The sequence below is a fragment of the Capricornis sumatraensis genome, chromosome 10 (assembly GCF_032405125.1).
Source record: "Capricornis sumatraensis isolate serow.1 chromosome 10, serow.2, whole genome shotgun sequence".
Classification (NCBI taxonomy): Eukaryota; Metazoa; Chordata; class Mammalia; order Artiodactyla; family Bovidae; genus Capricornis; species Capricornis sumatraensis.
In genome coordinates, this window is record NC_091078.1 from 13,073,702 (window position 1) to 13,091,110 (window position 17,409).

Below are 17,409 nucleotides of genomic sequence, written 5' to 3' on the forward strand. Positions count from 1 at the left end.
GGGGGTATAAAGTATGTCTGAGCTTGGACTAAATTTATTACCTTCTAATTCTCTACTTTGAAAAACAAGGTTTGGGAAATTCCTAGGGATTTAAGCTAAGCATGCCGCATCGCTCCCTTCTCTGCCAATTCAGACCAAAATCTCGCTCAAGCACAGCAAATCTTCCTTAACAAACAGTGGAACTGTAAACAATCCAACACTAATTTGTTATCATTATCCCTCTTTAAGAGAAACAGAACTCACTATAATTCTATCATTAAGATGAATATACCGTTTTAAGGCCTTTACGTAAATTATAATTAAAGCTAATCTCAATGAAAGTTATTACACCATTTTGGAAGAAAATAAACAACCCAAAGAGAGGGAAACAATGTGGTCCATAACTCGCTCCAAAAATATTTTTTGCCTCCAAAGCTCGCATTGAGGGAGACATTCCTGTGCATGATACAAATGGTTCTGACATTAAGAAAAGTAAACAAGTAAGAAAAATAAAGATGGAAAAATTCTGTGGTCAGTTCACAAGTGCTTTTTTATTGTTTGAGGCAGGGTTAAAGCCTTTTATAAAGACAAGGATATATGTGCCACAAGATTGGACGTGACATTGGCCTAGTCCAGCTGCCCTTGCACAGGACTCCGGCTGCCCGTAATATGCCACGGACGAACCGTGCGCTGGTGCTTTCAAACAAAGAACCAGGGTGGGGCTGAATACAGCTCATTTAAAGCATCATCTCAATGCTGTTTTGTAGGTCAAAAAGAGTAAGGATACTTGACTCTGGTTATTAATGGATTTGAGAGATAAAGCCAAACATTTAATATTCTCTAATATTAATGGTCTTAAGGGTTTTGATCTAAATTTGTCTCAATAACTGATTACTGAATGTTGTGTGTAATCTACAAGAGGGACTCCTGCCAACACCAGTGCAAGTCATTCAGGGACTGTGTTGACTCAGTAGGCCAGAGGCCATGGAAATGGACTTGAACAGAGAAAGTGGGCTCTTCTTGGGTGTCTTGGGGGTTCTGAGACTTAAAGACCTTTACCATAGCAGCTCTCTAGTCTTTTGGTATCGATAAGTAGGAACGAGTCTCATTTATGTTCTGTTGTCCTTAAACTAACTGAATACCGGGAGACCCTGGACAATGAACACTTGGTCTAAATAAAAATAAACATAAATGCTACTGTGTCAAGAGCAAATAGCCTTTCAAACATCCTCTACTGGTGCACCAGTGTATTACATGGAATTACAGCCATCCAACCAGCATGATCATGCTCATTTTCCTTGTAACATTAGGGCTGGAATATAAACAAAGGTATACAAAGACCATCTCACAAGCTGTGGATTTCATTTCTGAGAGATTCCGAGAAATTAAATTCAAAGGGTTTGTGCCTTTTATTAAAAACTGTTTGGTCTCGTGAGTGTTTTCAACAGCCTCCACTTTCCTTTTTAACTTCCTGACCTGCTCTATCTTTTATCATCTCACTACCTTTATATAGCACCCAAAGGAGCAAGCCAGCTCCAAACACACATATGGGCATAGACGTAGCTGGGAGGGTATGCGGTTAAAAATAAATAAATAACAGTCCTTGGATAGAATCTGGTGTTGGGAAAGATGCCTGACACTGCCTAGTATTCAGGGCAAGAAGAGGATTTAGCAATGAACAAAAACATGGTAAAATCCATGCTTTCGAAGACAAGGTTTAGTGACAGCAATTTACTCCAAACAACAAATTGTAAGAGCACAAAGCTCATCATAAAAATACAACATGGCTAAGAACTCACCTCTTCTGTTCTTCAAAAAACTGCAAACTGAAATGAATTGCCCGTGATAAATATGCTAAAGGATGATGAGGATGGGGTGGGAGGGGACTCTGCAGAATACAAAAGATTAAGGTTTAAGGGAACTAACAGAAAGGAGGCTTCCTCTAAACTGACTGTCACTAGAAATCAACCCACAGCACAACGGTATCAGAAGGATCTCTGCTCAGAAGGATAGGCAAGCTGAAGACACAGTCTCTCGCACTTGACAACAGCCACTGAGCATGCTCAGGGAGGCCCCAGGTGTGACCTCTGCTCCCCTGTGAGCAGTGGAGGGGCCAGGCAATCTATCATGGTGTTCATCCTGTCAGCCCTGGTGCTTCACCATCACTGTCTGTCACCCTAGTGGATGAGACCTGCTTAAGGGCAATCATGTCAATCTCTATGTGACCACTCAGTCTAAGGCAGAAGGATGATCCTGACAGGCCTGGCAAAGTCAGCAGAAGGTACCAAAAGCTAAAGTCATAGCTTTCCCACAGAGAAGGGTTGTAGGCCATTGTCTTTTCATTTCGCTTTTCCTTTATTTCTGCTTTTTTTTTTTTTCTAACTCTCATGTCACTGGCTAAGGCATAGAGAACTTGCCTTTCAGAGCTGGTCATCACGGATGAACCTGTTGCCCTCTGAGTTTTTCCCGTAGTAAATATAGCGACACTTCCCCAGGACACCTGCAAATTAAAAGATACACAATTATTACTGGTGGCACAAGTATTATAGCAAGAAAACACTGGTGCTGCATGGCACAAATATAATCACAAAGCCCATGGGTGGTGGCAAATGGATTAAGCCCCCAAAGAGAAGGACCCTACTTCCTCATCCTCAGGGTTGACATTCAAATAAAATGCCAGCAGAGCACAGGCTCCTAGGAAGAATATTTTTCCTGAATGATCTGTTGTTCACATTTTAAAGAATTTTCTAGTTAGGCCAGTTACTTCCCCAAACAAAGCAAAACCCTCATTCTCTCTCCAAGTTCCCTTAGTAGACTTTCTAAAAATGGAAAATTAAGAATTGAAAGATGGGCTCAGCCCAAACACAAGATATAAAACAATCCTTCTAGAATGTGGAATTTCAAATCCTTTATCATGAATCAATTTTGTTAGTATCCAGACAGAAGCTTCTAAATCGCAGCAGACATCAAGTACATAATGGATGATTAAGGAAGGATGGTGTTCACAAAACGCCACATGGAAAGTAACGGTGCCTCCGATAGTAAATGGTTTCTTTTTACAGGGGTCCTGAACTCTACTCTCAGGTTGGAATGCACTTGATTTTCATCTTCAGTTTTATTTTAAATAATTTTGTGGCTCCATATACAGCTTTTCTCTCTCTTACAGAGATTATAAGAGGACTTTAAATGATGCCGCTAGAATAAGGTCAAATCTTTCAATCAACTCATCATTTATCCTAAATACCCATAAGCAATCACTTGCTATAGTTATTTTGAAAGCTTTGAAGGATTATTAAGAAAACACCAGTTTTTTACATGAAAATATTTATAACTACAATTTGATTTTTGCTACCTTTGGTTTCTTTCCTTCTAATTTTAGAAAAACTAACTTAAAACTCAGTTTCATGGAATTATCTTATTACTAATAGTACTTGAGTCTCTGAAATGTGCATAACCAGAAAAAAAAAAGTGTCCATAACACATAAATTCATGAAATACAAATCTGTCTGTAAAAATAGTTACCTCTATACATGTTTTTTCCCCATTATTTTGATAGTGTGAAACTAACAACCGCCATCTACTATTCATCAGGGATAAATCAGCACTTGAAAATTGAGCAGGTTCTTCACATCAGAAGTTCTATGTGGTAAATACTTGAGTCACTGAACAGGAGATATTTCTCCACTACAGAACTGTAGACTGTATTCTTCAACATGGATTAAAAGTGACTTAGAAACTTCTAAAGACAAGGCAGATGTTCCTTGGTTTGGATGACTTGGGACAACATGGAGAACTGCTGGGGTCACAGAATCTCTGCAATTTTGCAGTCGAGAGAGGATGACATCATTTCATGGCCTCAGAATGGGCCTTGGGCTGGCTGTCATCACCTCTGCTTCCTGCCAGGGTCCCCTGAGAAAGTTCACTGTGGACCACTCCTCACCTCTGGCCATGCTTTCTCCTTGGCCTCCAGTCCCCGAGTTTTGCTTTCCAGTACTGGTCTGGTGCCTGGAAACACTGAGGTTGGATGAAACCTCCCTGAGACCCTTCTTGGGGCCTAAATTATTCTTTTGGCTGTTGACACTGAGCTGTCCCCTTTACTGAGCTGAATTACACAGCACCTGGAATTGTGCTAAGATGGTCATCAGAGCCCGGACAGGTGTGTGGGCATAGCTCTTGAGGCTGCAGTCCTGGAACAGCACCCCCTACAGGCCTGGGTGGGAGTGTCTCAAAAGTCTTTGAAAATCCACAAGGGGCTTCCTTAAACATAACTGATTCCAAGAAATCCTCCAGAATGTGGACGGATGAGGCTATGGGATGTTAATTTCTCTCTACAGCAGCAGGACAGCAAGAAGTTTTATAAAAAGAAATGAATAGGGCTGTCAGATGTTATAAAGAACATAGTCTTTCTCTTGAGTGAAAGAATGAAAGGCAGATACAGACACAGACACACACAGACACACACACACACACACACACATGCACACACACACGCACACACAAAACATCAGCGGGCGCATTTACTGCAGGAAACTCTCCAGCACATTGGGGACTGATTTTCTTCTCTCTGCGCTCTCTCCATGGCAAACTTCAACTGCAGACCTTGCCTATAGACAACCTGGATACCAACTGCCCTTCTAGAAACAGGCTGGATATTCCTGAATGTGGGCTGTAACGTGGAGGGAGGGGATGTGTTCTGAGGCATGCACAACCCTGCCCTTCTTCTGGTCGGCACTGATAAAAGTCCTTTTTAAGGCCTGCCCTATTCCTGTGGGCCTGAAAGTGAGAATGTTTACAGACACCCCGGTGAGAAAGGGCTGTGTGATGAATGCAGGAGTTTGTGGAAAAGTGTCAGAGCTTGGAAAATGAGGCAAGGACATGAGGTATTAATATTGTCAGTGATCTCTTGACGGGAAAACAGATACCGCGCTCACCCTCAGATTTAAATAGACATCAAGTGCGTTAATGACAAGAGGGCCGACTTCAAACAAAGGGGCTGTGTGGTGGGGAGCAGAGCCAGTCCCCGGGCTGGCATAACCGGATCTGAAAAGACACTGTCAGGGCTCGAGACAGGCCCAGGACTGTGTGCGGTGACAGAAAACAGAGATGCTGACAGAGATACCAGAGCCGTATTATGCCAAGGAGATTCTAACCCTGCCTGCTGCTCTAACAAAAGCTGACATCACTCCCAGGCACTTGGGGTCTTCTTCGCCTGCTCCTGCACAGCGTTTCTCCCCAGACATCATTACGAAACTTGCTACCCTGGCCAAGTTCCTAGCAGCCCTGTTCCATTAGAGCACTGGGGTCATGAGGCCCGAGGATGACCTCAGTCCATCTAAATTTGGACTCTGCAGGAGGACCACACTCATACCCCCTGGTATCCTGGCTACTTGAGGTGGTCAGAGCGCCAAGGTGCGAGGAGCTGTCACCTAGAATAAAATCCGGAAAGGAAGGCCCTCAGTCTGCGGGCTCCTCCAGGAAGGCGCAGGGACAGCCTGGCAGCCCAGCAATGAAATCCAGCTGCTGCTGCTCCCCTGGGGAGAAAGGTGGTACGGCTAGCGACAGTTAAAGTCAGATGAGATTTCTGAACTTGAATCGCCAAAGACTGCTTAAATTGACCAAGGGGTAGCCTCCATTGAGCCGCTGACCTGAGCTCACAGCTGGGAATGGATAACCCTTCCCCCAAAGAGGACGTTCATGCTTAATAAATAAATAAGTAAATAACATTAACATGGCGGGGGGGAGGCGGGGGCGGGAAGCCAGCCCTCAGACTTCATTTGTCATGAAGGTTATTTGTAACCTAATAGGATCTGTTCATAAATGAAGCGACACGGTGACTGTGTGTTTCCCTCTCTCTCGTTCTCCCCCGGCCTTCCTTCACCATCATGGCAACTGCCATAAACTGTGAAAACTATGGAGGAAACAGCTTGCTTGCAAAGAATGTTTTGATGGGGAGGCGCTCCGAGGTTGGAATTCAGGAAGCTGCTGGTGGTGACTCGGTAGGCGGTGGTCTCTGTGTACATCTGCAATGCACTCACTTGTTTGTATCTCTTCAAACTCTAAATGCCTTGGGACTAGATGGGAAACAACACATTTAATGGTGTATGTAGTGTTTCTAATTAAAATATCTGGCTTTGCCTATAATAAGTGAAGCAGGCTTGCCATGAATCAGGCTGATGTGTAGTCTGCGCGGGGGTTTCTTTTGGGGAGCCCTGAAAAATGACAGCGCCCCTGTCCCCTTGGGAATCTTCTCCTACCAAATGAGACAATCTAATTTTTTCTGCCATCACTGTAAGCTCTTAAAACTTTAGTTCTGGAAAGGATATGTCGGGGAAAATCTATTTTAAAGAGGTCCTTTATTTTTAAAATGTCCCCCGCCCCCACACTCGGATGGGTGTTCTAATTATGCAGGTTAGGTTATGACTTTGGGGCTGCCTGGGGGTTGGGACTCAGCATCTTTTCTTGGCTGCACTAGTGTGGCCATGGTATAGATAGGACTGAGGAAAACCCCAAGTGTCCTGGGAAGGACATCTTCAGATACCCTGCAGAGGCCAGCAAACACCCCAGGACTGCTGACATCCCATATGGCCTTGTCTTACCATTTATTTAGTAAGGGGAGGTGTGGAAAGACCTGTATTTAAATCCAGTTTGGGCCCTAACAGCTGAGGACACATACCCACATATGTTCCCTCACTGGGCTGGTTTTCCCATTTGTAAAATAAGGGCAAGGGGCCAGATATTCCAGAGTTCCACCTTGCCTGTGAAATAGATGATTCAGCATTTCTGAATGTTTCCCTTACAAAGATAAGGATGCCAGGGACTATACTGCCTGACGTAGGAGCCAGAGCCAATGGTTAATCAAAATTTGATTTGGACCAAGTCAGCTCTTGAAACCCATCCAGTCGATTTTCCTATAATACAGAAAAGGGAGCTCGGCTGGACCTCCAAACACCCAAGGAAAGAATTTCCACTCACTTTCTTGCACCCTGCATTTCATACCTAGAGCTGGGACGTGCTCACCACTAATTAGCTCATGTCCCTCTAGCTTTGACATAGCTCGGGTCTCCTAACTCTATGTTTGATAGAACTGAAGACTGAATATCAGAGTAAATGGTCTACCATTTGTATTTTAGCTGTGAAAGAATAATAGTCTTTCCTCATACAAAAATTCGTCTGATGATGGAATACCGGCTGGACCAATAACATGGAGAAAGTATAGATTTTATTATCACTAATAATGTTAGTTTTGGTAGTCATTGCTTTAAATGCTATTATTACAAATATATGTAGGTGTAACTGTGTAATGACAGATTGTAATCTATTTGTGATCACTAGCACCTTCCAATCAGTGCTACAGTGTAAGCAAGGGACAGGGGACTCCTCATTCAACTCCTGTTCTCCCATCTGTATGGGTAAAGCAAGGAACCAGACTCTTTGTGGCCTCTGAAGAATGATGATGATATTGTGAAGATGTGGGTGGGCCCAGAGATGGAAAGAATATTTGGAGAGTCTTTCTGGTTCATTATGGAAGGTTCTGTGTGACATTATCCATAGTGTGAACATGTCACCTCTACAATAATCCCTTCTCCTCAATTTCTAATACCCAGTGCTTCAAACAGTAATTAGTACTAAGGAGGTGTTCAATAAATATTTGAATAGATAAATTTAATACCATTCAAATTATCTGTACACAATTTAAACAGAATCCATAGAGTGAGGAATTTCAGTTGTTAAACACTCATACTTTAACCTTCGTTAAGATGACAGGCATCTGAAATGCTTTTAAAATATACACAGATTAAATATTTGCAAAGTAACAGAAGGCAACAGCCTCAATTCCTCAACACTGATGTTGTTTTTAAGCTCAACACTTTCCTCCCACAAAAACAAAGCAATCAGGACGTCTGGTTGGAGAGAGTGCAGTGGACTGAAGGAACATTATCATCCAGCCTTAAGAGCTGTAAACATCATACAGGGGAAAGGACATTCCCCAGAAAGCGCATTCCTTGGCCTTTGTTCTGTGCAGGTCCTAAGCAAACCCGGAACTAGAAGGCATAAACAGCTATGCTTTATGGTCTTGAGAAGTGGCTGGGGCAATACTCTGAGGTCAGCCTGTGTGACGGACTATCAGCTCCACTGTGGATATCACACAGGATTCAGCAGAGCTTGCAGAATTGCAGGCTCCAAGTACAACAGCCTCCTTCAGCATTAGCTACTTAAGAACAAAGAAAAGATTTTAAAAGAAAACAAAAAGAAGAGAGATTTCAAAATGGTATTAAGGGAAGGGGTTGCTTGGGAGCAGTTTTAGGGGAAGCAGGAAGGACAAAGTCCACCTTCTGTGGGGAGCATATGTTCCCTTCATTTGCAGACCCATCTGGGAAGTCTTAGGTTGGAAATAAAATGGGGACAGGCTCTCCGCCGGACCCCTGGGAAGGGAGAGAGGACAAAGTGAGACTTCCTCCCAAACTAGCTGAGCATGTTTTCAGGCCAGAGTCCTGGCCTGTAACCTTTGTCTTGGCTTGGAGCAGGGTGCCGTGCTGATGAAGCACTCGCTAAACTCTGTAAGGCGCAGCCGGGCTCCTGCTCTGCTCCCCCTGGACTGGTGGGCATGCCATCTTTGCCAAGCACTGAAGTGGCCACCTCAGACAGCGCTGCTCAAGCCTCTCAAATGAGTGCACTGTTTTAATCTCTTCTCCTTTATTGTATAAAACAACCCCAGGAGGGATATTCTCACCCTGCTCTCCTGACTCTGATATTTTGCCATGGTGAACCTCTGAATGCTGAATGCATTCTGACCCCCAGGGTGCCCTGGCTGAAGGCTTATGAATATAACACAAACTAGCCTGGTATTTTTTCTTTTGGAAAACATTAATTATTCAGAGAAAACTACATTTCATCAATTTAATTTCTTAATTTTTAAATTCAAAGTCAAGCCACATTCTATTTTTAACATTTTCATTTTTCTTTTATTGAAATTATTTTCAAAGGGGATTAATTCTTTTCCATGTAATTTTTTGCATTAAGGTGAAATCGTCCACCAGCTTTTGGCAAATATCAAATTTTACTGGTTATACCTTCTAAATCTCTTTAAGTCATTAACTTTCACAAGGTTATATTTCCTTGAGTAAACTTCTGCAGATGTAAATTGTGACAGGAAGAATTAAGTCCTCTGCTGAAGTTTAGACGACACATTGTATTGTGTGTTATGTTAGCTCACTTCAGTTTTATTTTGTTTTCATTATTGCTACAAAGGCTAATTCCTTTCCATGAATTTGTGCAGTTTTCAATATGCCGGCAAGATAGACACCTTTGGTCACTTTTTCATCCATAATAAATTGCCCTATGTGCAGGTTTAGTTGCTGTCAGTTTATTCTGGATTAAGTAAATGGCAGTTTGTATTTATTTTTAGCACAAGGAGTACACAGGACATATGTAAATACTCTGGATGCACAAGAGGATCTACACCGTGGGTTATAGTCCTCTGCTTCTTACCAAATACCGTCCGAAAAACCACATAGGGGTCATCTCATCAAAGGTTTGGATACATCCGTACACTGAAAGAAAGCTGGCGCAAATGCTGGGCATCATCTCCCTTTGAGAAAAGGACACTTGGCCACAGGCTCAGCCCGCTCCAGTGAGGCCTGAAGGAAGGTTAAACTTTCTACTGAGAGAGAACAGATTATACAGCCTCCTTAGACAAATGCTGGGCCTTGTCAAGTCTCACCCGTGTGTTTGTAAGGAAGAGAAAAGCTGGGGAAGGAAACCAGTCAGCGGGGAAAGTATCTTGGCAAAATCACTACTGAAGGTGAAAGGAATGCAAGGCTGAGAAGCTAGTGCCCTCCCCGCTGCACCTCCCCACCCCCGCCAGCCTGACGAGGCTGCAGAACAGTCACGTGAGCAGGCAGACAAGTTGACATGTGACAAGCCAGAGCCTGTGGAAAATGCACTCGGGCTCCCAGGGCAGCTGAAATGAGGCTTGTCATTTTAGAAGAGAAGGAGGAAGGAGAGGATTAAAAGGGATGCAGGGCCAGTTTCTCCCTCAAATAGCCTGTTAGTGGGAAGCATGAAAGCAGGGGCAAGCCTGAGAGACACGCACACCTTTGAGTGGATCCCTAGTAACCAGACCCGCAGCCTCACTGTGAGCCCCCGGGCCCTGTGCTCCAGGTTGCAGAGGCTGCAGCCCTTCCCAGACCTGACCAGACCATTCAGTGTCCTCTCCGCATTGAGGAAATACGAAGCTGACAGATTTAAAAGTGATCTGGCAGTGGATGTTTCCATGATGTGAATCCTGGAAGAGAAACAGTCAACATGCTTTTCCTCAGATGTCAATGCTCTTTAAATTATTTTGTACTGGGGGTCGTGTGCATAGGCAGAGATGGACGGGAAAGTATCCCAGGTCTGAGTGTGGGCTCCCTTGCTCCCTTGTTTAAACATCGGTAATATGATTGGTTCTTACCTCAATACATGCTCTACTTCAATCAAAGAGGAACATGTAAATATCAGAGATCAAATGCCACAGTAAATATTTCCATGCTCCCATTACGTCCCCTCTTCAGAAAACCAAATCAAACCAAACCAAAAACAAAAAATAACAACCAATAACCCACCGTTGCTAAATCTTCTTAGCAACCCAAAATTTGAGTTTTCTTTTCAGGTTACATATTTTTGTGTGTGTGCCAGTTAAGAATGAAGCCAGAAATGGTTTTCACTCTGACTTCCTAAACAATGATTCACTCATTCACTCCTATGATACTTGATTATTTTGCTGTGCTTTCTAGTAAGCTCGAACACAGAATAGGAAATTTTTCTTTGAAAGTATTTCTTTAAAGGTATTGAAGAATTCTCACTGAGACAGAATTTAAAGATCTTTATTTTCAGTAAAGGACCAAGAGGAGGTTCTAAGGGGCTTCCCCAAGGTCACACTAGCAGACCAGACACGATATGACTACAGTGCTATCTTTCTTGCTTGCTTGTGGGATCTCAGTTCCCTGACCAGAGATCAAACCCATGCCCCACTGCAGTGCAAATGCAGATTCCTGATTACTGAACCTCCGAAGTCCCAGCAATGCTATCTTTCCAGGACAAATCCCTCTGAATTATAGGACACTGCCCTTAGGATAGAAGAATGTCAAAGATACACAACCTGATTCATACCTACTTTTCCACCAGAGTAAAGCCAGTTTTTGGTCTGTGTTCCCCTCTCCCCACCTCCCTATTCTAAGTAGGGTCTAATGGATCTGAGATGGGCTGCATTCCAAGTGCACGCCAAGATGGGATGCAAATGAGTTCAGATTCATGAAGATCCCTCTGCGCTCCTCGCTGATGGACAGCCCACCAGCCAGGCTGTCAGTCAAAATGGACAGTGGTCACGTGGTACGGCTTCATTTTTATTTATTAAGTTTTTGACTGAAGAACTCAGAAATATTTCAGACAGGTGAGAGAAAAGGAAAAAAATAAAATTTCACCCCTTTATTACCTCTGCCATCCCTACCGTGATTTCCACATTCATCTTTTCCACCTTTTACGTGAGGTTGGGAGTGTGGCCACTAGAGGGCAGCATGAATTTAGGAAAAACAGCTGCTTTCTTAAAAAAATAAATAAATAACTGATGGCAACGATTCGGGGAGGGCCATTAAAGTCACACTGGGCTTTTGGTCACCAATTATAGGTTCTGTAATGATCAATACGTCATGTTTGCTCAATCTGTGCTGAATGCTTCCTGGGAATGGGGTTACCAGACACCCCCTACTGCTCACCCCTCCTTTTGGATGCCTCTGGTCTGGATTTCAGGGACTAATTTTCCTTCCCATCAATTGCTCTAATTAGTCTTCTAGGCTCAGGGTTTGGGGATATTTGCATATCACCTGTATAAATGTAAAGAAACATGCAAAGATAAACAGAGATAGATTCCCATACTTCTTAGAAAAAGTTTGTTTTTATCAGGGACGTATACAAGGAAATAAGCCATTCAATGGCATGGAGTTACTAATCATCATTTGATAGCAAAAAAAAAAAAAAAAAGTGAAAAACATAAAAATTAAAGAAAAACTGGGTCAATAAAACATACAAAAAGCATGTGTACTCCATCCATGCAAATCCTGGCTGCCTTCCACCCAAAGGTTGTCTTCCTTCTTAGAGCATCTGCCCAGGAAAAGACAGGTAGACAAATCTAGGAGATTGGGATTAACACACAGACACCACTATGTATAAGATAGATAACTAATAAGGACCTACTGTATAGGTAGGGACCTCTACTCAGTATTCTGCAATAACCTATATGGGAAAAGAATCTGAAAAAGAAAAGAGTAGATACATGTATATGCATAACTTAATCACCTTGTTGTACACCTAAATCTAATCCAACATTGTAAATCAACTATACTCCAATGAAAATTAATGAAAAAGTAGTAAAAAGAGGTAGAAACGACTCAAGTAAAAATAAAACTTATTCCAGCTCCTGTTGGATCATTGTGTAGCCCCCCATCACTGGCCTCTGGCACATGGGCCCAGTGATTATTTTCATGCCTAGAGCAACAAATGACCACCTCCCTTTAAGAGAAATGAGGTATTCATGGGCTTCCAGGGATCTTGAACATATCATTATTTTTGAAAGAGCTGGTATTTTAAAATACAACTTTTTAGAATTCAAATAAGTGAGTGGGTTCCACCAGAAAAAGGGAGTAAACAAAGATTGGGTCTAATGGATTAGAGGAAAGTGGAGTCCAGGCGTGGTTCTGCATGTGAGCTGAGAGTCCACTTAAATGGTCAGTGAAGCAAAAATATAATGGCTCTCACGCTTTCTTCCCTCAGACTTTCCCAGTATAGCAGTCATGGGATTGACTTGCCACTCGGGAAACGCTGAGTTCCAGTTAATTAATTAAATTATCTTATTAACTCATGTTTCACTAGGAACCTTTTTTGAGTTTTTGAGTACCTGTCTTTACTAGGTACCTCACGGTTTACTTTACTATATATATATATATATATATATGTAGGTACTTTACTAGGTACCTCATGATGATCACCCATGAGGATTTATAGTGAGGATAACACAGTTCAGAGGTTTTACTAGGGTGGGACGACTGTTCAGTGAACATTCCTCAAGGTCGTAAGACCTCTTTTTGTATAGGAACTCCCCAATGGCAGAGATGACAAATTTTTCATCCTTGCTTCCTGAGATACTCAACAGATAGATAGTTATTGTGGAATGGGTGAAAGGATCTCAGGATACTTCTGAACCCCAGAGTTTGATACACACTCCTAGACATTGGCAGGTGGAGGAACTGCATGGCTTGCCCCCAGAACAGCAATTCTCCAACTTGCCCTCGAGCCCAGGTTACCTGGAAGCCTTGTTGAAACAGACTGTTGAGCCCCGCCTCAAAGCTTCTGGTTTAGTGGGTCTGAGCTGGAGCCAAGAATTTGCAGTTTTGCTAGTTCCCAGGTGGCAGTGATGCTACAGATTACGGAACCACACTTTGAGCAACAAAGTTCTAGGACAATCTAAAAGGGCCCTCCCCTGCCCCTTTAAAAAAGTAAAACCTTAACATTAGCTTTTCTTCATGTAGAATCAAGATCACTCAAATTCAGAGATAAAAATCTAGTGTATTGAGTTTTAGCAAATGGAGGTTTTACTGTCTTCCTAACAACAGTCTAAAAACAAACCTTACCTAAAGTAATAATAATAGAAGACTGCTCCAGCACTTTAATACAAAATGAAAAACACAAAAGTTTAAATTTAAGTGATGTGCAGATTACATTAACAGAAGAAAAGAGTTTTTTGGATAAGTAGATTGGAACTGAATCTACAGACCATAATTTATGAAGCATAAGGAAAAAAAAATTGCAGAAAAAATTTCCCAGAAAGTCTTTAGCTTTTCTCTAAAATGACAGAATCTTATATGAACAAATGTGAGCAGCGGGGGTCCCCCTGCAGAGTTTGAATGGGAATTTTGGCTTCGCTCTCAAGCAGAAATTTGCTTTTGGGTTTCAGGTCTGTTCCTATTAGAAAGCTCACATCAAAAGAGGGGAAAGCATCCACAGTTCTGTCTGGTTCTTCAGGCTAAAATTTCTCAAGAGAGCCATTGAAAATAAAGACAAGTTGCTTTTTTTTTTTTTCATTCTTCAAGCTGCAAAAAAAGAACCTCTCAAATAAAATTAAGCAGACCCAATAACAACTGAGTTTGTCATAATTCAAACTGCAAGAATTGAGGAAAAGACCTTCCTTCTTGGGCCCGTTAGTCCAGCCTCCATCTGCCCTTCATTAGAATCCAAACAAACTTTTCCTGTGCTGATATTACCATAATCTTTCCTAATTCCAGGACACTCTGAATTGCTCTCTCCAAAAAGAAAACAAAAGGAATCCGCTGATATACGATCTAACAGAAAGAAGTTTCCAGTACAAAAAAATAACCAGAAGTATGTCATTGCAGAGAGCACAGCATAATTCTTGGGCACTAGCAATTCTCACTGCAAAATGTCAAAATGGTTGTCATTACTTTCTAATCTTCAACTCCTCATCTTCTAACTTGCTTTGGAAAAAAGCGCATATATGCATATATATATGCTAATGCCAAAGAAACTATAGTTTAAGTAAAAATTAATAGCAGGACACAGTTTATAAGAGCAATATGAACCTCATGTACATTTTTTTTTGCCCAAAATAAAGACAATGTAAACAATAGAAGAGCATATTATAAGCGTCTTCATTAGAGTCAGGCTCATTAAATCTTAATGAAGGCACCAGAATGTCTCTGTCAGTATTAAGAGGGGTATACGTTTTGCCTATCAATGGAATGGCCTGGGTTAGACAGACATTGCTGACAGTGGGTGGTACCAGGTGTTATCTGTCTCTGGAACATACTACTTTGATGGCTTAGAATATTACCCCTTTTATTTGGCTGGCTTGAGTTTATCAGGATTCACCCTGTGGTGAGTTAACATGCCTCCATATTGGAAAAAAAAATTGCCCATGGGCTACTGTGAGCCTTCCACCTAATAGAATACATCTGGCTCTGACAGTTTGATGCCCAACTCTGAGCCACATTCAGCAACACAAATTAACAGCGTAGACATTGCCCACGCTGAGCAGGAAGTAATAACCTGCTACCTGCTCCTTGGCCAAAATCTCATTATAAGCCATTACAGTAATTGAGGGCCCAGACTCTGTGGATATTAGACTCCCTGAGTGCTAGTCATTAGTTCAGCAGAAGAAAGGCTCTGAATGGAGGGGGTATGTGGTGGACTGGGGAGTTACTGTGCTTTGGACCATGGTGTGAATTCCATCTACAGGCTACACCGTGGCTCTGGGAGACCTGTGAGCTGTCTCTCTTCTGCCCTGAAGCCCATGTGACCTCCCCTGGGGGTCTCAGGACCCCAGGAAGATAATGTAATTACTGGTAGGTCTCCAACAATTCTCTACAATTAAAATTTGCTTTAAATGAATATTGGGACAGCCACAAAGGGAAGAAGATGGAAAAAGAAGTCAGAATGCTCCAGATGTGTAGTAGTAGGGGTGGGGAGAGAAGAGGGACTCTGCTATTCTCCTTAGCAGATGGGAGCTCTCTAGAATCACTACCCTAGGTGAGCTTCTGTCCTGTAGCTGGCCAAGCTGACTCCTTTCCCCATGAAGCCTCACTCTCTGTCCGGGACTGGTCAGCCATGGATGAAGTGGGGTGAGTTTGGGAGAGGGAAACAGGGCAGGAGTCCAATGGATCAACCAATCAATCAACCTGATTTTTGGTACCATCAGGACGGCTCTGAACTATAGTTATCATGACAGCTTTCAATAAACATTTCTTGGTAAGAGTTATATAAGGCCAGAGAGAGGAGTAACTGAAAATATAACAGATTGATTCCAAAAATCCCTTTATATCTTTCTACATACAAATCCCTCCTACACACACACACACACACACACACACACACATACACACCCACACCCACACACCCACACACCCACACACCCCAGTAAGAAACCAAATCCTCCAGTCATTGGAGCAAATTTATGCAAGGTTTTATCTAATGTGCAACACAACTCTTAAGTGCCATGTCCTCTCCGGAAACCACTGGAATCCTGGTTAGTAAGCCCTCCTGGGCATCCAAAGCTTCCATTTCATCCTACTCCCAGGTCTCAATAAAAGGCTGCCTGACCTTGGCATTTCGAAAGAATTGGTATTCAGGGGAAATAAGCACTGTGGTGGGGAAAAGAGTTGTGCTGCTGAGGGTGAGGATGTCTGTGAGGGTCAAGTCCACCTTATACACATCCTGAGACCATCTTCCTGTATCGGCCATGCCAGCCTCATTATCCCTCTGCACCCAGAGGGTTAAGAATACAGGCTAGAGCCTAGAAAATGGCTTCTATTGGTACAAGTGAGGCCTTCCCTATAACTAGATCCTTCAGGAAAAAACAAATTAATCAACAGCGAGCTGAAGTGGGTTTAATGATTGCATTCTGCATACAATCAGCTTTTCCCTTTTCAAGGGCCATCAATATGTCAAGGGAAGACATATCTGAAGGATATAGCTCTTAACATCAAGGTTATCTATTCTCCACAAGGCTCCCACTCCTTCCCGGGCTGATACTCCACGCTGCCTGTGTCTAACATTTTCATCAACTCTGCAATCAATCAAGGTAATAATGTTGTGCAAAAAATCAATTAACAACGCAATTAAACTTTCCTTATTATCTCAAAGGGCTGAAATAATACCTAAAGGGAAGATAGACTCGCTGAGCGCAGACATCCATAATCCAATGTGAAAGTGAATTATGAGATTGGACAGATGCAGGCATGTGCTGGTGCTGTTATTTTCCAGGGGTTATATCTCATCATGGCAGTGTATCAGTCAGTCCCAATCCCAGACCCTAAAATTCCAAATTACTTTTAAGAAATATATGATGTGCAATATCCTCTTTTAAAGATAACCCCCTCCCCTCCAAAAAAGAAATTGAACGGCCATATTATTCAAAGACAAAATGATCTTTCAACAAGAACATAAAATATAAAAGCTATAATAACATTTACATCTGTATAGCACACATCTCTGTAAATGCAGGTCATCTATTATCCATAATCTGCAGCGCCTAAGAGGCCCAGGATGTGTCGCAACATTTAAAATCCACATGCTTAAATGTGCAAACTCCTATGGAATGACTGTGGCTTCCCCCAGAGGAAGTCTCACCCATGCCTGTCTGTACACACGCACATACACGCGTGCAGGCAGAAGTGTTCGGAATGAAAGTATTGCTCTTTCACAATGAGAATGACTATATTATTTAGCAATTACACTCAACTCGCCCTGAAACACTGTCCTTAGAAATTGACCATTGATAGTACATAAAAAAGAGAGAACTATTAACCTTTTGCTGCAGCAAAGGCTATGAGATGCTTGAAAATTCCCTCTGAAATGAGACACAAAGTGAAAGAGGAAGGGGTT

At 42.3% G+C, this 17,409-nt stretch overlaps 1 protein-coding gene and 1 pseudogene across 2 annotated transcripts in view; one reads left to right on the forward strand and one right to left on the reverse strand.

The window, feature by feature from the left end:
• The window catches only part of LRMDA (leucine rich melanocyte differentiation associated), a 1,204,472-nt gene that overhangs the window by 38,688 nt on the left and 1,148,375 nt on the right, over positions 1–17,409 (reverse strand). The window contains exon 7 of one of the 2 annotated variants that reach the window (XM_068982760.1): positions 2,397–2,479. The exons of the other annotated variant lie outside the window; for it this stretch is intronic. Coding sequence (XP_068838861.1) covers positions 2,400–2,479 — 80 coding nt within the window. The 3' untranslated portion in view covers positions 2,397–2,399. The remainder of the gene's footprint in view (positions 1–2,396; positions 2,480–17,409) is intronic. 2 annotated transcript variants of the gene reach the window in all.
• The window catches only part of LOC138086974 (large ribosomal subunit protein uL1 pseudogene), a 133,599-nt pseudogene continuing 122,051 nt past the window's right edge, over positions 5,862–17,409 (forward strand).